The following is a 23,711-nucleotide window of genomic DNA, read 5'->3' on the forward strand; positions in this document are numbered from 1 at the left end:
TGCCCATTTTTTAAATTGGGTTGCACTTTTTTTGTTACTGAGTTGGAAAATTTCTTTAGATATTCTGAATATGAGACCCTTCATAGATAAATGATTTGCAAATATTTTCTCCCACTCTGTAAATTATCTTTTCACTTTCTTGATAGGGTCCTTTGATGCACAAAATTTTTAATTTTAATGAAGTCCAATTTATCTGTTTTTTTCTTATTTTGCCTGTGATATGTTGTTTAAGAAACCATTGTCTGCTGGGCATGGTGGCTCATACCTGTAATGCCTGCACTTTGGGAGGCTGAGGCAGGTGGATCACTTGAACCCAGGAGTTCAAGACCAGCCTGGTTTGAAGTTCAAAACCAGCCCTTTTTGTAGAAACCAGCCATCTCTATAGAAAACACAAAAATTAGGTGGGTAAGATGGCACGCACCTGTAGTCCCAGCTACTCAGGAGGCTGAGGTGGAAGGATTGCTTGAGCCCTAGAGGCCGAGGTTGCAGTGAATCAAGATTGTGCCACTGCATTCCAGACTGGGTGACAGAGCAAAAGACTCTGTCTAAAAAAAAGAAAGAAACCATTGTCAAATCCAAGATTATGCAGATTTGCCCCTATGTTTTCTTCTAAGAGTTTTATAATTCCTAAATTTAGATCTTTGATCCATTTTGAGTTAATTTTTGTATATGGTGTAATGTAAGGGTCCAAATTCATTCAAAAGATATTCATATGGATATCCAATTATCCCAAGACCTTTTGTTAAAGTGACTGCTCTTTACGAATTGAATGGTCTTCGCACCCATGTCAAGAATCAACTGACTGTTCATTCACATCAGTCACTGTGAACATTTATTTCTAGGCCCTCAATTCTATTCCATTGCTTTATATGTCTATCCTTATGTCAGTATCACATGAGTTTGATTACTGTAGCTTTCTAGTAAGTTTTGAAATCAGGAAATGTAAGTCTTCCAACTTAGTTTTTTCTCAAGATTGTTTTATCTATTTTAGGTCCCTTGCAGTTCCCTATGAATTTTAAGATAGGTTTTTCCACTTCTGCAAAAAACACCATTGGGAATGTGATAGGTATTGCATTGAATCTATATAATCCTTTGGGTAGTATTGTTATTTTAACAATATTAAGCCATTTAGTCCATGCACACAGGATGCATTTTCATTTATTTAGATCTTCCTTAATTTATTTTAGCAACTTTTATAGTTTTCAGTGTATAAGACTTGCACCTAATTGTTTGCATATATTCCTAAGTGTTTTGTTCTTTTAGATACTACTATAAATGGAATTGTTTTCTTTATCTCCTTTTCAGATCAATCATTGCTAGTGTGTAGAAATACAACTGCTTTTTGTGTGTTGATTTTGTTAATTCCTTCAACTTTGCCAATTTAATTTCTTAGCATTAACAACATATTTTTAAGAACACTAGCAGTTTTGGGATATAAGATTATGCAATCTGCAAATAGAGGTAGTCTTTTTCCTTTCCAATTTAGATGACTTTTATTTCTTTTTCTTGCCTAATTTATCTGGATGGTACTCCTAATACTATGTTAAATAGAAGTACAAAGGTGGGCATCCTTGCCTTGTTCTTGATCTTAAGGGGAAAACGTTCAGTGGGCCTCCTTCAATCAGTTGAAGGCCTTAAGAGAACAAACATTGATGTTTTTCAAAGAACAAGGGATTCTCCCCAAGACTGCAACATAGAAACTCTACCTCTGTCTGTAGCCTAGCCTGTGAACCAATTCCTTAAAATCTCTCTGCTCTCTTTCTCTCTCTCTCTCAAACACACACATACACACACACACACGCACACACACAGATGGTCCCTGACTTACAATTGTTTGACTTTTGATTTTTGACTATATGCTGATGCTTTCAGCTGTGTACATTAATGGTGAGTACCCATACAACCCCATTCTGTTTTTCACTTTCAGTATAGTATTCAATAAGTTATATAAAATATTCAACACTTTATTGTAAAATAGGCTTTGTATTAGATAATTTTGCCCAGCTGTAGGCTAATGTAAGTGTTCTCAGCATTTTTAAAGTAGACTAGGCTAAGCTATGATGTTCAGTATGTTAGGTGCCCTAAATGCATTTTTAACTTAAAATATTTTCAACTTACAATGGGTTCATCAAGACTTAAGTTCACTGTAAGTTGAGGAACATCTGTACATGTGTATAATGTATATATATTTGTGTATGTATATGTACACACACACACACTTACACACACATATATTTTATTGATTCTCTTTCTCTGGAGAATTCTGACCAATAAAACAGGTTCTTGTTTTTTTCCTTTCTGCACTTTAAATATGTATCCCACTGCCTTCTGGCCTCCATGGATTCTGATGAGAAAGCTTATTGAGAATCTGTATGTGATGAGTCATTTCTTTCTCACTGCTTTCAAGATTCTCTCTTTGTCTTTTGACAATTTGTTTATAATGTGTCTTAGTATAATACTTTTTGAGTTTATCCTGCTTGGAGTTGGTTGAGCTTCTTGGATAGGTATTTTCATGTCTTTCATCAAATTCGGGGAGTTTTCAGCCATTATTTCTTCAGATATTCTTTCTGTCGCTTTCTCTATTTCCTTTTCTCCTGGGACTTTCACTAGGTATATGTTGTTATACTTGAGGGCATCCCACAGGTTTCCAGGGCTGTTCATTTTTCTTCATTCTTTTTCCTTTCTACTCCTCAGACTGGGTTGTTGCAGGAAGTCAGGGACCCTGAACAGAGGGACCAGCTGGAGCTGAGGCAGAAGAACATAAATTGTGAAGATTTCATGGACATTTATCAGTTCCCAAAATTAATACTTTTATAATTTCTTACACCTGTCTTTACTGCAATCTCTGAAAATAAATTGTGAAGATTTCATGGACATTTATCACTTCCCCAATCAATACTCTTATAATTTCTTATGCCTGTCTTTGCTTTAATCTCTTAATCCTGTTATCTTCATAAGCTGAGAATGTACGTCACCTCAGGACCACTATTTTACAAATTGATTGTAAAATATGTGTGTTTGAACAATATGAAATCAGTGCACCCTGAAAAATAATAGAACAACAGCGATTTTCAGGGAATGAGGGAAGATAACCATGAGGTCTGCCTGTGGGGTTGGGCAGAATACATCCGTATTTTTCTTCTTGCAGAAAGCCTATAGACAGACGTGTGAGTAGGAGAAATATCGCTGAATTCTTTTCCCAGCAAGGAATATTAATAATTGAGACCCTGGGAAAGGAATGCATTCCTGGGGGTAGGTCTATAGACGGCTGCTCTAGGAGTGTCTGTCTTATGCGGTTGAGATAAGGACTGAAATACGCCCTGGTCTCTTGCAGTACCCTCAGGCTTACTAGGATTGAGAAATTCCAGCCTGGTAAATTCTAGTCAGACCAGTTGTCTGCTCTCGAACCCTGTTTCCTGTTAAGATGTTTATCAAGACAATGCGTGCACAGCGGGACATAGACTCTCATCAGTAATCCTAATTTTGCCTTGCCCTGTGATCTTTATTGCCCTTTGAAGCATGTGGTCCTTGTGACCTACTCCCTGTTGGTACACCTCCTCCCCTTTTAAAATCCCTAATAAAAACTTGCTGGTTTTGCAGCTCGAGGGTGCCATCATGGTCCTACCAATATGTGATGGCACCCCCAGAGGCCCAGCTATAAAATTTCTCTCTTTGTACTCTTTCTCTTTGTTTCTTAGACCAGCCAACACTAAGGGAAAATAGAAAGAACCTATATTGAAATATTGGGGGCTGGTTCCCCCATTACTGGGTAGTCTCAATTGCCCTGTCTTCAAGTTTGCTGATTTCTTCTGCTTACTCAAATCTGCTGTTGAATCTGTGTAGTACATTTTTCATTTTAGTTATTATACTTTTCAACTCCAGGACTTGTTTGGTTCCTTTTTATAATTTCTCTTTACTGATATTCTCATTTTGTTCATACATCATTTTTCTAATTTCTTTTAGTTCTTTGTCCCTGGCTTCCTTTGGCTCTTTGAGCATATTTAATATAGTTGATTTAATGTAAGCCCAATGCCTGAGCTTCCTCAGAAACAGTTTCTGTTAATTAATTTTTTCCTTTACATGGCCCATACTTTCCTGGTTTTTTGTATGCTTTGTGATTCCTTTTGTTGAAAACTGGACATTCAAATATGATAATGTATAATCTCTGGAAATCAGATTTCCCTCTTTCCCCAGAGCTTGCCATTCCTAACTGTTGAAGGCTTAGCTTGTGGTCAGTCAGTGTTTTGACTAAAGTTTTCTTGAATGCAAAGAGCTTTAAAATCAAACAAACAAATAAAAACCCTCCCATTATTTGTGTATTTGCTCCATTTTGAGACACTCCTATAACATTTGGCCAGGCTGTTACAATTTTGCCTCAGCCTTTACGTCCTGCTTTCATGAACCTATAGATCAGCCAGTGATGAAATTGCAGGATCTTCATGGTCTTTTCTGAGCATGCATCCTGATCTGAGCCTGTACTGACTTTCTAAATTCCCCAGTATACCTGGGTGCCTTTGAATGCCCTAATTTTTCAAAGAAACTCTCTCTAGCTTTTCTCTTAGGCTTTATGAAATCTATTGTGTGTCTCAACTATAATCTTTTGCCCAGGCAGCTGCAGGTTTTTCATTTGCCTAACAATGTTTGTGAGCACTGCCCACGGCTTTTCCACCCTGTGTGAGTTCCAAGTTAGGCAAACAAACACAAGTGCCTTGAGTCAGTTCTTCAGGAAGCCCACAGATGGGTTAGAACAAACACAATAATTTGTAAATAAGGTCCACCCTGCTCCCTCTGGAATCAAGAACCAGAGTCACATACTGGGAACACAGGCTGCTATCTTCAAGACTGCCACCAGGTCAGAGAAAAGGTGAGGCAAGGGCAGGCAAACATGCCACAAAGCTTTCCTACCATTTTAAAGTTGCCTTTTCTTTGATTCAGTATTCACTTGGTTGCTGTAGACCTTTGACTGTTTTCCAGAGTTTTGACAATGTTGGTTCTGACTGTTTCTGGGTTTTGTTTTGTTTTTTATGTATCTGCAGAGGAATGGGAGTTTGGAGCTGTCTGCTCTGCTGTTTTGCTGACATAAGTTCCTTGCTCCTGCCACAACCAGCATGACTGTAGGAGTTCCATTAGATCATTTACATACCAAAAATTTTATTAAAGCAGGATGCATAAATGAACATTTTGTTATAATACACAACTTATCAGTATTGGGGGGGAAACTCCCCATCTAGTTTGTCCACAAATCATGTCAGCTTTAGTTGTCACCTCTCCCTGGTCACTTATCTCCTGCCTACATTTTTGGCACTTCTGGCAGGGAGATGGCATGAGCAGAGGATAAGCACAAGGGCTCTGAAGTCAACACATATGGTTTGAATTGGGCTCCACCATTTAGTAGCTTTGCAGTCAAGGTGAAAATCAAGTGGTTTTACCTTTATGAGCCTCAGTTTCCTTGTTGGTAACAGAGGAATGTGAATCCCTGCCTCACCAATGTGAGATTCTGATGAGCAAGTGCATGTAAAGTAATTAACTCCATGCCTACACACAGTCAGGGCTCTGCAAGCGTTAGTTCTTATTGTTCCTGAGGAAGGCTCATTGCGAAGGGGAGGTGCAGGCAACCTGGGCACTTCTGGGGAGCAGCAGGCTATTGGGTCTGGTTGGAGGAGGATGTGCAACAAGAGAGTCCAGCCTGTCTCATCCTTGGCAACAGGAAGCCAGTGAAGGTTTTTGAGCTAAAGGATGATGAGATCTGGGATGTACCTTAAGAGTCCAATTTTGGAAGAAGAAATTTAAGAAGGAGAAATGGCAGGGTGTGGGGTGGAATGAACTATTAAGAAATATTAAGCCAGTGGCTGGAAATTACGTTCTGGAGTTTGGAAGAAAGATGAAGGCAGGAGATTTGAGTCAGGAGTAGCTATGACTTTAAATGACATTTATATGCGATGAACTTCCAAATTTATGTCTTTAATCAGGACCTCTCGTAGCCACTGGCATGTTGAGTAGGCATCTCAGACTTAGTATGCCCCAAATTTCCAGCTAGACCCCTAGCACTCATCCCCACCAGTAGCTCTGCCCACTTTCCCTCTCCACTGCTCACAGCAGCTCCATCTTGCAGTTTCTCAGGCCAGACACCCTGCAGGCACCTCTCACTCCTCTTTCCCTTACACTCCCTGTTTAGTCTGTCAACACAATTTGTCAGCTCTGCCCTCAAAGTACGCCCAGAATTAATCCCTCTTAGGCCTCCTGACTACCCCCTCTGCATTTTTTGTCCACCCGCCATCATCTCCTGCCTGGATTACTGCCCTGGCCTCCTGACTTCCCTGCAACCCTCATCTGCTTACAGTCTGTTCTCAGTACCACAGCCAGCTGATACTGGTAAACCTGAATCACATGAAACAGCATGACCTTTACCCCTGAGAACATTCCAGGGGCCCCCAGCTCACTCAGGGGAGAAGTCAAAGGCTCACATGGCCCTCTAGGCTCCTTATGGCCCCCCTGATCTCACCCCCTCATCTCACCCCCTCTTGCTTCTGCCTATCCTCTCCCTGGCCCGCTGCTGCAGCCACAGCCACCTCCTGCAGTCCTTCAATGATCCTAGCCAGCTCCCACCTCAGGGCTTCACAGCCGCTCCGCCTGGAATGCTCTTTCCTATGTGGTCTTCAGCTTCATTCTCTCAGTCTCAAGATATTCCTCAAAAGTCACCTTCATGGGCAGGCCTTCCTTGGGCATCCCAACAAAAATGTCAACACTTCCCTCTGCCTCCCTCTTCCTGATCTCCCTTCCCTCCTTATTTCTTCTTCGTGCTCCTAATTACCTACCTCAGCATGCACTCACCTGTATACCTTGTTACCCTTCTCCCCCACTTGGAGGCATGCTTTGAGGAGGGAAGGGGCAGGAGTTCTTTTCTGGTTCTGTTCTCTGCTGGGTCCCAGCCCAGAGCCGTACCTGGCATATTGTAAGAATAAACATTAGTTAAGAAAATCAACCTGCGTAAAGCCGAATGCTAGAACCACAGGAGGCAAGACTGCGGAGGAAGCAAGGAAAGACAGGACTGGAGATGGCAGGATGATGAGACAGCCCCCCAAGGGCAGGGTGTGTTAAGAGGAGCAGCCTGTGGACGAGCAGGGGCAGAGGGAGGAGAGAACTGGAGGCATAAGGGGGCAAGCGATGGCATTTCAGGAAGAAAATTACCAGTGGGCTCCAAATTATTGAGTAGAGGTGATTTCTAGGAGAGAAGAATTCATGGCTGATGAAAGACTGAGAAAAAAAGTATTTTCCTAATTTACCCTCGGCGGGAGAGTAAATTGAACTGTCACCTTTAGAGGACAACTTGGCAGTGTCTGTTAAAATGTGATCATATACTGTAGAATCCAGCTGTTCCATTTCTCAATATCTTCCTTATAAAAGAAAAAACAAACCTCACACACGCACTAGGATGCATGCTGTGAATGTTTTCTACAACATTCTCAGCGATAGCGAAAAATTGGAAACAATCAGAAAAAGGAATGGGTAAATAAATTGTAGTGCATACATCATGTAAAATCCTACACAGCGCTGAAGAAGAATGCAGCCAATCTATGTGTGTGACAGGGCTGGGGCACACGATGCAGTGCGAAGGGAACAAAGCATGGTCCTGAATGCCATGGTCTTACTGCCACTGAAAAAGACAGAGGGAGAGAAGAATTGGGGGTCATTTTTAAAATGTCCTTTTCTATAATTTTAAAGTTTTTTAAAAAAAGAATTATGAATCTGCATTACATTGATAACTTGATTTTTAAAATTTAGAGATCAAAAAACATATTTGTTTTTACCATCAAAAGTATTTTAAAGAAACAAGAAAGGAGGTGGGTCCGAGAGGGATGGGGAGCGCTGGGAAGCCATTGAATGTGCGATGGTTTCCTGACCTCTGAGAGAGCAGGCTCTGGACATGGCGAGCTGAAGGCTTCCCTGCAGGAGGTGAGCGGGTGGAAACACAGCAAAAAGCGAAGGCAGCAGGCGCAGGCGGCTCTTCCCACAATAGGGGAAGGGAAGAGTATTTGGAGAAAGAGCAAGAGGAGCATTTTTATGGCTGAAGGAGACTTCAGGGTTGCAAGGTATCAGTAGGTGGTTGATTTGTAAAGTCAGTTCTGTGTTTCGATGAATGATAAGTCATGTAATACCGGCAGCCAACAAGGGCCACGGTGTTCACCGCAGCAAAGCAGGGAGCATCTGCACCCCCCACAACTTTAGATCCAGCACTCACCGCACAGCAGGCAGAGAGTGGTACCTTTGCAGGCCCTCCTCTGTAAAATCTGCATCTGAATTCTGTGTGTTTCTTTTAAAATTACAGCTCTTTATCATTTCCCGAAGCCCTGCTGGCTTTAGAAATAGGCCTGATCTTTTCTGAACTTACCATGCCTTTAGCAATCTGAAAATTTTTGTTCTTTCTTTATTATCCATGAATTATAATAACTCAGCAAAATGTTTCCACTATGGCCTCAATGCTGGTGAAGCTAAACTAATGCTTAACAAAAAGTTCTAAGTAATTTCCCTGGCCACACTTGCCCCTTGCATGCTCTACTTAAGTTTGCCAAATGACCCACTCAAAGGGCTTGGAAGGAATTGAAACCAATCCATAAAATAGAATCCACCCCACGTAGCTGAGACACTCTGTGTGCCATTCTCCTGTGCTAGCTATGCATCAGCGGCCCTTGCGCGGGGGCGTGTGTATGCCTCTGTGCTGAGTAGAGAAGGGAGAGAGGTCTGTTTACCTCTACTTCCTGACCAGCGGCATTTAAATCATTCGCAGATGCTGTGCAATTCCACCAGCACCGGCAAGGAGGGAGCCTTTTCCATGTCCCTTTCGTTTATTTAGATCCCCCTTGAAGAATGAGGTGCCACTTCAAAGAGGCAGGCGGACTGCAGGTGGCCTTATAGCTTCTGGTTGATTTATGCTGGAGTTTACCCACTGCCTTCGCACAGGCTTTGTTTCAGGGAGTATATTTATCTGACCTTTCTTTGACTAGACAACCCCACAGCAGCTCATGGGAGGAAATGGGTGCTCCGTGTAGAGAAGTGGCATTTGGATGAGCTGCAGGAATTCCGGGGTGTCTAGTGTTTGATCCCTTAAGCCTGCACTGGCCACCTTAGAGCCAGCTCAACCCCTCCCAGAGTGATGGGAAGGGAATGTCCTGGGGCTGAGTATTCAATGTAGACTCTGAGGTAGCTTGTTGCTTTAGCAAGAATCAGACTTAGGTCACTCTGTGGGTCCAAAAGTGTCGTGGGCAGTGCCCAGGGCCATTCTGTGTTTGCTTCTTCAGTGAGCCTGTATTAAAACCAGGCACTTGGAGATAATTCTGGTCAGTGAGGAAGACACATGCCCTTTAAGAGCACGAGAGCCTGTGCTTTGCAACCCTGTAGAGGGCAGAGTGAGGAGTGGTGTGTCTCTTAAGAGGGTTTCTTCCTGTTGGGCTTCATTTGCTCGAAGATGAGGTGGACCCCCATTATTCGGCACCCCTCAACTCAATAGGGTGAGTGATTCGGTGGATCAATTCCTGTTGATGAGCTACACCATGCCGTATAAGTGCCACTGTCCTCTAAACTCCAAGCTCAGATGCCACGTGAGGCTCAGTCAGCAGGCCCTGCAGGAGGGCCAGGGGCAGGCTACAGTGTGCTCGCCTCCTGGGGCCTCCACCCGTATGGCTGCTCCTTGCCCACAGTCCATGCACCCTCACTTCTCCAGGCCTTAGAGAGTTGGCACTGGGTGTTAACTGCCGAGTGGCAGCACCTTGCCTCACAGGTGGAGGTTGGGGGGGCGGGTGTAAGGTGGGAATGGAGAAGTTGTTTTGCTCCTGATTTCTTCCTATCAAATTGAAGTCCATCCTCCAGGAGTGTCTTCAGACAAATGCAGCTCCGCCGTCCTGAGGAGTTGCTGCTGAGGGAGTGTGGGATCCCAGAAATCTCTGCCCATGGACTGCCTTTATGTCTCCCTAGATGATCAGCTGCCTTTCCAAACGAGCTGGACTGCTTCATTTAAACAAGTCGTGGGTCCAAGCTGAGTGCCTTCTTCAAAGACGTTTAAGAACAAGACACTTAAACAGGATGCAATATCATAAATATGCCAATGAAAAAGATGCCGGCATTTTTTTAGAGACGCATTAGCTGACATGGGTCAATTAGGGCCGCCTATGGGTATCCAGGGAGTGCTGTCTTGTTAATGGAGATCCTTGCTGAGTCTCTTTCTGAAGTTCCTTTCCAGAAGTGAAATTAAAATCGCGCAATTAAAATGTTCACAGTTGGGGCTGGATGTTCTTGAACTGATTGAAAGATGAAGAAGTGGACACACCAACATTTTGAAACAGCAATTGTCTCTGTAATTAGATGCAATTAACTGACATAACTGTTTGCTTTACTCCGTGTAAAACTGATTGAAATGGCAAGACTTTAAAGAATATGCCCCCGTCTGTTTTCTCTTTCCATCCTAAACAAAGTTCTCACCAACATATGAAGACCAACAAAGGTAATGATCGGCACACCCACTCTAATATTGATGTTATGGGTTAAATATATCCAGGAAAGTGGGGAGAAATACATTGGAAAAAATAGAGCTCTAGGCTGTCCAATGTACATCATTTCTTCTAATCCACACACCTTTGCATTTCCACAATAAAAAGATTAAATCTGACAATTATTCCATAACTGTTCTCTGGGGAAGGAGCCATTGAATGTAAGTGATAATCAAAATGCAGATTCCAAAGATGAAAATAAAAAGTTAGTTCATTAGCTTTTCTAAAAAACTTTTTTTCAGATTATTATAGGCAATCTGGAAAATGCTGAAAGAATAAAGAGAAAAAAGTTTCCCATAATCTCACCACAGACAGATAATCAATAGGTATTTTCTTCATCCTTACATACATATTTGAATTCATATTGACTATATATTTTAAATATGTATTATATATATTTGTATCCTAAGTTTTTGCTTATATTGCATGTATTTTTCTTGCCATTAAAAAAGTTCATGAACATTTTTATAAATGTCCAAATAAAATCTCATCACATGGACATTCCACCGTTTATTTGGCCATCCTCTCATTATTGGATATATAAGTTATTCACAGTATTTTGCTGTCATAATAATGGAGAAAAGACATCTTGTTGCAAAAATCTGCCTGTTTTGTTTTCCTTAGGAAGCTTTCTTTTAAGTGTAATTTCCTGGACTAAAGATTAGAATCATTTTTTGAGGCTTTTGGTAGGTACTGCCAAATTGCCCTCCAGAAGGTGTTCAATTTGTACTTTCATCAGCAGAGTAAGAAGTTGCCTATTCCCCCAAGTCTTCTCCAGCACTGAGTGTGGTCTCTGTAAGATTGAGCCTCTGGAAAGCCCAATAGCCCTTTACTAGAGGAAGCTCATTGTTTAACAGATCACCTTGGTGTAGGACAAACAGCAACTGAAACCTGAATTACTCAGGCCTCTGGCTGTGCTTCCCAGCAAAGGTGAGGGCACCTGGGGCCAGCACCCAGAAAGTGCCTACCAGGGCAGTTGAGTGATACCCATGAGCAACTAGATGGCAGACAAGCTACTGTCATCATGAGGACTGCTACCAGTCAGGTTAGTTTGAAGTCTGACCCCATGTCACTCACCTCCTTTTCTGTCCTTCCCAGCTGTGTTGGCCATAGATGGACATGAGGTCATCCTAGAGAAGATAGAAGACTGGAATGTGGTGGAACTCATGGTGAATGAAGAAGTCGTCTTCCACTGCAACATTAAGGACTTGGAGTTCGGTAAGCCCTTTGGCGATGCTTCCAGCCAGCAATTTGCCTCCTCTGAGGAGTCCCTCAATTTCTAGTTGAAATGATCAGTGTATCATGCCTGGATTCAAATTGGGTTTCTTTCTGAGTTTGAAACTTGTACTGAAAGCCCTGTGCTTTCAGTGGCACACACAGGAGAGTATCCAAAACCACACAGTAAAGTGTGTGATGCTACGAGTTTCCCCAAACATTGGAAACAGGAAGGAAAATGAAGTGAAGCCCTGGACTTCAAGGGATGTGATGGAATTAAGGGATAACAGGTTTTTGTACTTTAATAATATGTATTCTGTTATTATTTGCTTTCGAAGCTGCTTTTTTCCCACTTGTTTATTCTATCTAGACTTGCTAAGACACTTAGAGTTGATATGCCAGCAGTGCATGACACTATCAGCAACATTCAAATGAGAGCTTCTGGCCTGGCAGGCTGGCACTGTGCGTGCCTCTCTGTGCTCAGAAGTTAAAGCTTTGCAATCCACTAACACTCTATTAAAAACTAGTTAACATTTTGCCAGTCCATGGCCTTTGAAAATGCACTCTGGGTGGAAGCCATAGGTATGTCTGATATGATAACAAATTGTATATAAAGCTAACCAAAAGACAATTATATCTGTTTCCCTAGGAGGCGATGGTAAACTAGACCCACTGTGTGAAAAGGCCAGGATAGCCGTGCTGAATGCCTACTGATCTCCTCATGGAACAGGCATCTCAAGTCGGCACAATAGCAGCTGCCCCAGCCATTCTATGATGCAGGCAGAAGTGGCTGTGCCACAGTGTGGACACTGGGCTCTGCTAGTCAGAACAGGGCAACTCGGGCCTGACCTCCAGCTTATGCAGCCTCAGGATTGTCACCTGGCTGCACAGGAGCCCACAGAAATAATAAAAACCACATCATTTATAACATGTCTCAATCTCAACCCATAGGGAGAGCCCTCCAATATCAGGTACACATTGAGCTGAAGGAAACAATAAAATGCAATCAAATAACAAGGTGCCATTCCTGACTAATAACACATAGTTGCCAGAAGCATCTGAGATTCCATTGTTTAGTACTCAAAGAGCTCAGAACAGGTAAAATTAAAGAGAGGTTGGGGGAAGAGTGGGAATAAAGGCTTTTGAAAGTCTGAACCAAAAGCAAATGTTAATATTTGGAAACCTTGCTATTCCTACAGATTTATTTCTGACTCCTGAGGGAATAAATATTTTAAATTGCTATTATAAAATTAGCTGAAATCAAATCTTCAATTTCTCTCATCTAAAACAAGAAAATGACCTGCCTTCTTTTGCATTAAGATCATCTGAGGAGGGCGCGAAAGAGTCCTCAGCAGAATGTGAGATGGTTCCCTGGTCCCTCTGGAGTAGAACACAGCCCCATAGAGTTAAAGAGGGTTTTCACTATGTTCAGTGTGAAAATCAGTCATGTCGAAATGATATTTTTACTTTCCACTCTTACGCACCAATGTGTAGTATATATTCTTAACTATAGAGTAACAGAGAGGGGGAAATGCAGATACTGATCTAATGACATCAAATGGGAGGTCATGGTAAGAAGGCCTCACACCTACGGGAGAAAACCAGATTCCCTAACAGAAAACTCTGGACCCGGGGCACCTGTGCTGAAGGAGCAGGGCTTTCAGGATCGCTCAGAGACCTGCGGCTTCGCCCCCTCTGAGAGCAGTCCTAACCATCGCCCCAGGCAGCCTCAAACCCTCCTGCACCCCAGAACTTCAAAGGCCACTGGGGACCATGAAACTGCTTGCACAAGTTCCTTCTCACACAGGACAAAGTAGGGGATATAATTTTTAAAACCCCAGCCCAAGCTTCACTTGTCAGAGTTGATTCAGGGATTGTGAATCACTTAGAACTCTATGGAACTATTTAAGCATCTCCTTACTGAGAAACTGAGGCTCAAAAAAGATTCTTCCTCCCAGTGTCTGGTGCCGGTTTTCACATATCTTTTGTAACCCTACATTTAGTCCCTTTTTTTCAAAACCCAGTTTAAGTTACTATAGATGTAGCATTCAATCTTTGTTTCAATATAACATTTTACTACAAGAGAAATCCATTCTCATTAAAGAAAAATGGAAAAATACAGGTAAAAATAAAGTACAACTTTAGTAACATTTTTATATATTTCAATTTGGGTTTCTTCTATTTATGTCTGAATATTCATAAAGAGATAGACATATAGAAATTGACTTCATCCATTTGAGATTTATGCACAATTTTGTAAGTTTTTAAAAATTTTTCAACTTTTATTTTAGATACAGGGGGTACATGGGCAGGTATGTTGAATCTTTTTTAAAACGTAACAGTTTACATAGAGCCTCTTCCCGCATGATTTATTGACTGTCTGAGCATTTTGTCTTGAATCAGGAAATCTCTCCCTTGAGCTGTGATTTCTACTTTCATGGCCAAAACTTTTTCAATGCTGAGAACTGAAATTGCTAGCTTCCCCTGTCTGCATTTGGAGTGGGAACTTCATCTCCAAACACAGTGGAATCCTGTCTCCTCTAGCCCTGCAACCCCGGCATTAAACTGGTAACAAGTGCTTCCCTCGGCAGCCCCATGCCCTCCTCCAGCATCCGCCTCAACCCCGCAGGTTGTATTTGTGCCTTCAGAGTAGCACTACAAGCGAAGAAGACCTGCCCTCCTTGGCTTCATGACCAGAGCTGAAGGGCAGGTAAGGCGAGATAGTACACGGATTCTAAGAAATACCGGAGAAGCTTCTGGGAGATGCCTGTGCCCAGAGCCCTATGTTTCAGTTTGGATCAGAGGCAAATGATGTCTGAATCAGCATTGCTGGGAAAAATCACCGAGGTTTCCTCTGAGCAGTGGGATTGGGGGGTGTGGGGGGCAGGTGAGGTAGAGGGAGGAAGTTTGCAGGGCTATTCTGCCTTCCGTATTGTAAATGTTTTTAGTGATGGAATTGATTTTCACTTTGTATGTAAGTGTGTGTTAGGGGTACTTTTCAGATAAAAACTTAAAATCAGGGCCGGGCACTGTGGCTTTTGCCTGTAATCCCAGCACTTTGGGAATCCAAGGTGGGTGGATTTGTTTGAACACAGGAGTTCGAGAGCAGCCTGGCCAACATGGTGAAGCCTCATCTCTACAAAAAATACAAAAATTAGCCAGGCCTGGTGGCATGCACCTGTAGTCCCAGCTACTTGAGGGGCTGAGGCAGGAGGATCACCTGAGCCCAGGAGCTAGAGGCTGCAGCGAACCTAGATCACGCCACTGCACTCCAGCCTGGGTGACAAAGTGAGACCCTGTCTCAGAAAATAAAATAAAGATTTTGACATAAAAGCCACCTGTCTATGGCCTTATCCTCCTCTGTCACTGATTAAGAAGAACTTTCTCTATGGAAATCTCTGAAGAATGTGCTGTCATCCTCCTCCTTTGCCTCCCTCTCTCGAGCACGCACCTCCCTGCCCAGAAGCAAGAGACACAGCTCGCTCCCCATCAAAGGCAAAAGTGCCCTGTGCTTCAACGTGCTAGACATTCGGGCACCTTCATGCTTTTAAAATACCACTGATTAAATCACATTTTAAGTTTTATAAGATGTCAAGTCAATGTCGTTATGATTAACATGTAAAGAAAGTGTATTTTAAAATAAAGTTAGAAGCATAGCTGTGTCTTGTTTTTGTTTTTGAGACAGTCTTGCTCTGTCACCGAGGCTGGAGTACAGTGGCACAATCATGGTTCACTGCAACCTCTGCCTCCTGGGTTCAAACAATCCTCCTGCCTCAGCCTCCTGAACAGCTGGGATTACAGGTACTTGCCATCAAGCCCAGCTAATTTTTGTATTTTTAGTAGAGACGGGCTTTCTCCATGTTGGCCAGGCTGGTCTCCTGACCTCAAGTGATCCACTCACCTCGGCCTCCCAAAGTGCTGGGATTACAGGCATGAGCCACACTAAGCCTGGGCCTTAATTGTCTTTAAATGAAATTTGGAGTCTCTAAACTTTTTCCATTTACTTCTAAAATTTAAAAAGAATAGATTTTCAAGGGGCCTTCCTGGGCTCCTCCCTGGGGCCTTATTGGCTATATCTGCTCCCTTGGTAGGATAGCCCTTAAAATCTGATGATTGGCTGGAGGCTGTGGCTCACGCCTGTAATCCCAGTGTTTTGGGAAGCCAAGATAGGACATTTGCTTGAGGCCAGGGGTTCCAGACCAGCCTGGGCAACATAGTGAGACCTCATCTCTACAAAAAGTAAAAAATTAGCTGAGTGCAGTGGCATGCACCTGTAGTCCCAGCTATTTGGTAGACTGAGGTGGGAGGATAGCTTGAACCCAAGAGTTCAGGGCTTCAGTGAGCTACAATCACACCACTGCACTCCAGCCTGGGTGACAGTGCGACCCTGTCTCAACAAACAAACAAAAAAACCTGACAATCCTTGCAAGAGGGCCATATACAAGGGAACTGTGTGAAAAATCAGCTCTCCAGGTAGGTTGCTGGGACATCTCAGTGGTGCGGAGACGAAGGGAGGACTGAACACATGGTGCTGAGGGAGGACTGGACACATGTCCTGAACAAAATCACACTGGGATTTGTTACTCTGGTCCCCTGCTTCAGATATTCATCCCCAGCCCTGCAAGCATTACAGTTAGAGAAAGAGAACATCTCAACTGGTGACAATCAACAAATGCCCTGGGGGTGTAAGGTTTCCACTAAAAACACAGCAGTTGGCCAAATCCAGGTAAAAGACAAGAAAGTGCTAGCCCAGGTCTCGGGCATAAGGCGTGTGGAACTATTCTTCCCAAACTGTCTGAATATTGAAAATGCTGGTGGAAGGGAGCTTCCTATGAGACAGTGGTGTAATCAGGCGCTATAGTGGCAGCTGTGAGTGGATGTTCCCACTCATAGGACGGGGCACTGCACTTCTCCCCCATGCAAATCAGAGCACACACCCGAGGCCTCCGAAGTCAGGCAGCAGCAGACTGAGGGCACCATGCTGGTGTAAGACAACAACAGGGTGGACAGCGTAGTGAGTGCCAGGGACGTGGGGAGCAGGCAGCTAGGCTAACAGCGGTGGCGGCAGCTCAGCTCTAGTGATGTTGCTGTGCAGGGTATCAATCTTCTGAATTGTTCCAGAAAAGCTGGAAATCTGGATTTTTACTAGAAACTTTTGGTTTTAAAATGTTGGTTCAATTTTGCTTTTTGGCCAACAGTAAAATTTTACTAAAAGGCATTTTTAAAATAGCCCAATAATATGTCAAGATTTATCATTTTTCTTTCTCTTGTTAACTTTTTGTTTTCGTGGCTCAATCTTTTTTTTTTTTTTTTTTTTTTTTTTTTTTTTTTTTTTTTTTTTTTTTTTGACAAGGCCTTGCTCTATTGCCCAGGCTGGAGTGAGTAGCACAGTCATAGCTCACTGCAGCCTCAAACTCCTGGGCTCAAGCAATCCTCCTGCCTCAGCCTTCCGAATAGCTGAGACTACAGGTGCATGCCACCATACCCGGATACTTTTTCTTATTTTTTGGTAGAGATGGCGTCTCCTATGTCACCCAGGCTGGTCTCAAATTCCTGGGCTCAAGCAATCCTCCTGCCTTAGCCTCCCAAAGTGCCGGGATTACAGGCACAAGCCACCACACCCAGTATGGTGGCTCAATTAAAAAAAAAATTGGTGCCAACTGAAAAACCACAACAACCACATTTGTAGCCCGTTACTGTGATGATCACCTGCTCCTGATCAAGGAGCATGGGATGCTCCTTGCAGGGGGCACTCCAGTTTACACCTTTCGTCTGAGAGTCATTTTCCACATTAATTCCACCGTCACCCTTCCCAGAAGGCCCCTGGCTCTCCTGTCCACAGCTATAGTGTGTGCAGACTACTCTTGTTTTAATGAAACCACTTGACCCAACCATTTGGTTATGTAAATGAAAAAGCAAAGACTATTTGCAGATCTATGAAATAAAGACATTTGAGAAGCTAAGACCTAAAAAGCCTGATTGTTCTGTGATCAGGTACAAGAGGGCCCAGCTGTAGGCAGAGCTCATCCCCCAGATCAGGTTGCCTGAGGGGAAGAACCTCCAGGCAAGATGTGAGCCTACTTTGCCTGCATGGTCACAGGTCTTTGTGAGCATGCATGTCCCTGTTCTGTGGATGTTCTGTTTAGAGGAAGTTAAGAGCTGAGACCCAGCAGACTCAACAATTGTGAGTTAGCCCCTCCTCACATGCGAGGAACCTGTCAGGTGAGGCTTAGTCCAGACTGCACCACCGATGTCTCCATAAAAAATACTGAACACCAAAGCTTCTGACTCCAAGGAATCCATTGGCATGGCAGTCCCTTGTCAGCAGACTCCAGGCCCCATTCCCATGTTCTGATTTAATGGGTCTGGGAGGGACCCAGGAATCTACTTCTTTCACATGTGAGCCACCTGATTCCAGTGCATCCAGGCCAAATGCACTGAGAGAAGTGGCGTCAGGGTGTTAGGACAGGACTATATTGTCCCTGTAGGTAGCAGTGGGCATTTCCCCCCAAGGGGAATGAAGCTACCCTCTGTCAGTCATTCTGGGAAGTGCTAGGAAGTTTATCCCCCACCCAGACCAGGGAAATGGGATGTTTCTTCCCTCTGGGCCTCATGTTCTTGGGCCTGGATTCCAGGGACACTAGAAAGGCTTGGAAATACTCCGGGTTGGCGGTTGTGAGAGAGGCTGGTCTCTAGAGTATGGCCAGTAAACCATGGGCATGTGCACTTCTCCCTGATTCTCATATCTTTCTAACAATCACAGCACCACTGGAGCTGTGATGTGGAGAGGTCAACTCTTTTGCTAGACCTGCACCTACTCCTAGGGTGGAGGAAGGCCTGGGGGAAGAGAATATACTCCCAGGGTGAGCACAGCAGCAGCAGCAATGGCCTTCAGAGTCTCACCCTGGAACCTGCTGGAAGTGAATCCAGGCAGTGTGGACTCCCAGAGCCCAGAACTATGAGGGAAACCACTGGGCATGCAGCCCCCATCCCTCCTGTCCACAGTAAAAGCACATTAGATGATGCAGGCTGGTCCTTTAACCACACAGGAGGACTCTTTTGAGCAAACTTGGGGTTTTATTGCTAATCTGCCACTTGTACCCTGAACCAAGAAGAGCCAGGCCACATTTAGGATATATATATATGTATATATATGCACATAAATGATGTGCCTTTATTGACATATCTATTTATTAAAATCTGCATTTACATTAGTGGGTCTTTTTCTTTGGATACAAAGCAATACAGGTACTCCTCACTTTACAGATAGGTACACTCCAGCGGAGGGCAGCACTCAAATGCATCTCTTGAGAGAGAGGAGGGGAGTTGAGAGAGAGGGCACAGCTCCCTAAGGGTGTATCAGGTTTCAGCTCATTCAATCTGCAGACACTTTCAGCAGAGGCTGAAATGGTCACCTGGAGAGGGAACCTGCAGCTAACTGCCCCTCTATCACTGATGTGAGTGTGTGCTAAATGGGGGGAAACTAGGTTGAGAACCAGAGCTATATGTTTTGTACAAATTACTGCGTTTTTTTTTTTATTAACTTTTATTTTATACTTAGAAGTATATTTCTGAGTTGCTATAACTATTGTACTACAAATTGTTCCCCAAGTCATTGTGATTTTTCATACGTTTTAAGTCTGACCAGTGACCTAGACCTTATTCTACACACAATCAGGGTACCCCAAATTTCTCACAGTCCCTCAAAGTAAACCATAGTCTTTTCTCTGCCTTCCTTGTGCTGCTTCCTCCTCATGGAAGGCCATGCTGTGTTCTCTGGTTGACAAACTCTTGCTCAGCCTTCAGGTCCCTTCTCACCTATCAGGCCCTCCTTGAAGCCTGCCCTGCCCTCCCACCATTCCCACCCCCGTGGCACCAGGGATGACCTTGGTGGAGCATCGCATGCCAGAGACACTGGCTTGCTGGTCTCTCCAGTGCCTCTGTGTGATGAGCCCATCAATGACGATCTCTTCTCTTTGCCTTTGTGCTCTGGATAAGAAGAGTCAAAATCAGCAGCATGTTGAATAACGGTGGAAGAAATAACAGTGGTTGGCCGGGCGTGGTGGCTCACACCTGTAATTCCAGCACTTTGGGAGGCCGAGGTGGGTGGATCGCTTGAGGTAGGGAGTTTGAGATCAGCCTGGCTAACATGGTGAAACCCCATCTCTACTAACAAAAATTAGCCAGGCATGGTGGTGGGCGCCTGTAATCTCAGCTACTTGGGAGGCTGAGGTAGGAGAATCACTTGAATCCAGGAGGCGGAGATGGCAGTGAGCCGAGATTGCACCACCGCACTCCAGCCTGGGCCACAGCGTGAGACTCCGTCTCAAAAGAAAACAAAGAAAAGGAAGGAAGGAAGGGAGGGAGGGAGGGAGGGAGGGAGGGAGAGACAGTGGTCAAAACCAGTGGGAAGTTGGGGTGGTTAATTGTATGTATCCAGTTGACTGGGCCATGGGGTACCTAGGTATTTGATCAAACATTATTCTGGGAGTTTCTGTAAGGATATTTCTGGCTGAGATTACCATTTGAATCACTAGACTGAGTAAAGCAGATTCCACCCCCACTCAAGGTGGGAGCCTCATCCAGCCCATACCTCATCCAAATCTGAATAGAGTGAAAGGTGGGATTTGGAGAAATTTGCTTTCTCTGCCTGACTGTCCTCAAGCTGGGATGTTGATCTTCTCCTGCACTTGAACTGGGACTTACACCACTGGCTCTCCTGGTTCTCAGGTCTTCATATTTGGACTTAAACTACCACCTACTCTTGGGTCTCCAGCTTTCAGCCAGCAGGTAGCAGGACTTCTCAGCCTCCATAATTGTGACAATTCCATACAGATATAGGTTTAGCTATAGATGTAGATATAGACTATATAGATATACATATAGATCTCCTATTGGTTCTGTTTCTCTGGCGAACCCTGACTAATACAGAAGTCAAGAATTGAGGCCGCTCCTCAGTCCCAGAGACCCTGACTCCAACTACCTCTACTAATCACCATCTAAGCATGGAGTGTTCTGGTCCATGATGTCTACCAAGTTCCAGCCACCAGATATATGTTGCAGGCATCTGGAAGGAGGAAGGGACAAAAAGAGGGGTTTTCCCTGCTCCCTTCTTTTTCTCTTTTCATCAGAGGCCTACAAGGACAGTGTACCCCGCCCCGCTCCCTCAAGGGGAGGGGGGTTGCCGGGGGCCTCCCACTTATTCTACACCTCTCATGTCTCTTCACCATGCCAGACTAGAGTCAAGCTCAACAAGGTCTTCTTTCCCCGCCAATTCCTCCAAGACTTTTCCCTTGGCTGTGGTTTCACCGGATAGTAGATAGGGACAGTGAGAATTTCCACTTCATTAATTCATGCACATCACTAATTAGATGACAAGGCATTCAGCTACTTAAGAGAGTCATAGTTACTCCTTTACCTGCACTTCATTGAATGTCTTCACTTTGGCATTCAGAGCACTGGGCAGAAATTTTATCGTATCAACACATGCCATGGGCCTTCACAACACCCCCTCCCTTTTAAGAAGAATTCTCAGAAGACTCACATGAGCCTCCATTTGCATGACCAAACCTAGCTGTGAAAAGGACCGAAAATTGGAGCTGTTTAGCCAGGCAGCAGCGTTCTGCTAAAATATCTTATTAGTAAAGAGATGGAAGGAGTCCATGTAAGGCAGCCAGCAGCCCCAGCCACATACTGGCACAAGGTAGGTGCTCACGGAGTGCCTGCTACATGCAGTGAAGGGAACTTGGTCACCATTAAGGGCTTATGATGCCTGGTCTTGTGATAAACTGAGTGCTTTAGATCTGGGGACATTTCTACACCGTCCTAAAGCCCTCTCATCATAACTCCTTCCTCCTGCTGGATACAACAGGCAGACTCATCATAAAACATCAACACTCCCTAATTAATATGTAAATGTAATGCTATCCCAATAAAAATGCCAGAAAGACTTCTTGAAAACAAGACAACCTGATTATAAAGTTTATATTGAAATATGAACAATAGTAGCCAAAAATAGAATCGAAATCTAAAAATTGACAAACAGAGGAATATAGTATATGATAAAGGGCCTCTCAAATCACTGGAGAAAAGCGCTCATTCTTAAAATGTGGTTAGAACAATTGGACCACCATCTGGAGGAGCGACGCCATTCCCGCCTGTCCTTATCCTACTATAAACTCCAGATGGAGCAAATACTTACATGTAATAAAGAAAATCACAAACTTGAAACCTTTCATAAACTTGGAAGAAAGAAGGCCTTCCTAAACATGATTCAAAACCCAAAGACATAGAAGAAAAAAATGATTAAATTCAACTTCATAAGAAGAAAAGTGGTTTTGTGTTTTTAAAAACAAAGCAAATCACATCAAAAGTGAAAATACTTGTGAAAGAAGGCATTTGCAACTCATATTCTTAACCTACAGAGAGCTCCCACAAATCACTAAGAAAAAGGCTAACAGCCCACAGAAAGAAGACAAAAATGTAAGGAGGCAATTCACAGAAAAGGAAACATAAAAAGTACATAAACAGAGGAAAATATGTTTAACCTCATTCTTAATAAGATAAATGCAAATTGAAACTGAGATACTAGGCCAGGCGCAATAGCTCACACCTGTAATCCCAGCACTTTGAGAGGCAGAGGTGGATGGATCACTTGAGGTCAGGAGTTTGAGACCAGCCTGACCAATATGGTGAAACCCTATCTCTACTAAAAATACCAAAAAAATTAGCCAGGCATGGTGGTGCACGCCTGTAATCCCAGCTACTCAGGAGGCCAAGGTGTGAGAATTGCTTGAACCCAGGAGGCAGAGGTTGCAGTGAGTCGAGATTGCACCACTGCACTCCACCCTGAGTGGCAGAGCGAGACTCTGTCTCAAAAAATAAAAATAAAAAAGGAAATACTAAAACAAAAAATGTTACAGGACTCTGTGTTGGTAAGGATGTGGTAAACAGGCACTTGTGCTTGATAGAGGCAGAGTAAGTTGACAAAATGTCTACAGAGCAATCTGGCATTGTCAAAAAAATCTAAAGCATATATCTTTATACCTCCCTAAAGGGATTTGTTCTAAAGATACTATCTAAATCTATTCAACAAATTTATGTGCATACAAGGAAATGCTTGTAATAACAAAAGATTGAAAGCTACCCTGTATCACTAACAAGGGCCTGGTTAAATAAACCCTGGTTCATTCATTCAATGAAGTCCTATGTGTCCAGTCAAAAGAATGAGAGAGACTTTTGGAGTACTGTTATGGAAAGCTCTCTAAAATATATTGCTAAGGTCAAAAAAGTATGGTGTGGAGGAATATATATACTGTATGATTTATGAAAAAATGAGAAAGAACATATGGGTATGCATTGAATCTGCTTAAAATAGCAAGAAACAGGAAGAAGCTACCTCTAGAGAGGGAGGCCTGGGGTGGCAGAGGGACAGCAATGAGCAGGAGATCTTTCACTATACATCCTTTTTACCTTTGAAAATTTGTATATATTATATTACCCATTCAAAAATAATGTTTTAAAAATAAGGCAGTTGTATTTAGATTGACAGAGAAGCCAGACCCTAGCATAGCAGAGGGCCATGGAAGATACGAGAAACAGGAATTGACTGGAAGACTGTTTGGATTAATAAGATAATTCAGTTTGGAGAGAGATCCAAAAGCCACTTGCCTCAAGAAATAGTGCAGGGACAACTGGATAGCCACAGGCAAAAGAATGAAGTTGGACCCCTACCTCACAGCATATACAAAAATTAACTCAAAATAGATCAAAGACCTACATGTAAGAGCCAAAATTATAAAACTCTTAGGAAAAAAACCTACAGTTAAATCTTCATGACCTTGTATTTGGCAAGTGTTTCTTATATATTAAATCAAAACACAAAAGAAAAAATAGATAAATTGGACTTCATCAAAATTAAAAATGTTTGTCTTTCAAAGAACACCACCAAGAATG

General features: G+C 43.2%; 1 protein-coding gene across 2 annotated transcripts in view; it reads left to right on the forward strand.

Moving 5' to 3' along the window:
- Window positions 1–23,711, forward strand: part of C10H10orf53 (chromosome 10 C10orf53 homolog) — a 30,171-nt gene that overhangs the window by 3,670 nt on the left and 2,790 nt on the right. The window contains exons 2-3 of one of the 2 annotated variants that reach the window (XM_016918276.3): window positions 11,640–11,759; window positions 12,406–12,684. In XM_016918276.3, coding sequence (XP_016773765.1) covers window positions 11,640–11,759; window positions 12,406–12,470 — 185 coding nt within the window. In that variant the 3' untranslated portion in view covers window positions 12,471–12,684. Of the gene's footprint in view, window positions 1–11,639; window positions 11,760–12,405; window positions 12,685–23,711 lie in introns of those variants that run through there. The other variant, XM_054659557.1, reaches the window with a different exon arrangement.

This window comes from Pan troglodytes, chromosome 8, assembly GCF_028858775.2.
Source record: "Pan troglodytes isolate AG18354 chromosome 8, NHGRI_mPanTro3-v2.0_pri, whole genome shotgun sequence".
Taxonomy (NCBI): domain Eukaryota; kingdom Metazoa; phylum Chordata; class Mammalia; order Primates; family Hominidae; genus Pan; species Pan troglodytes.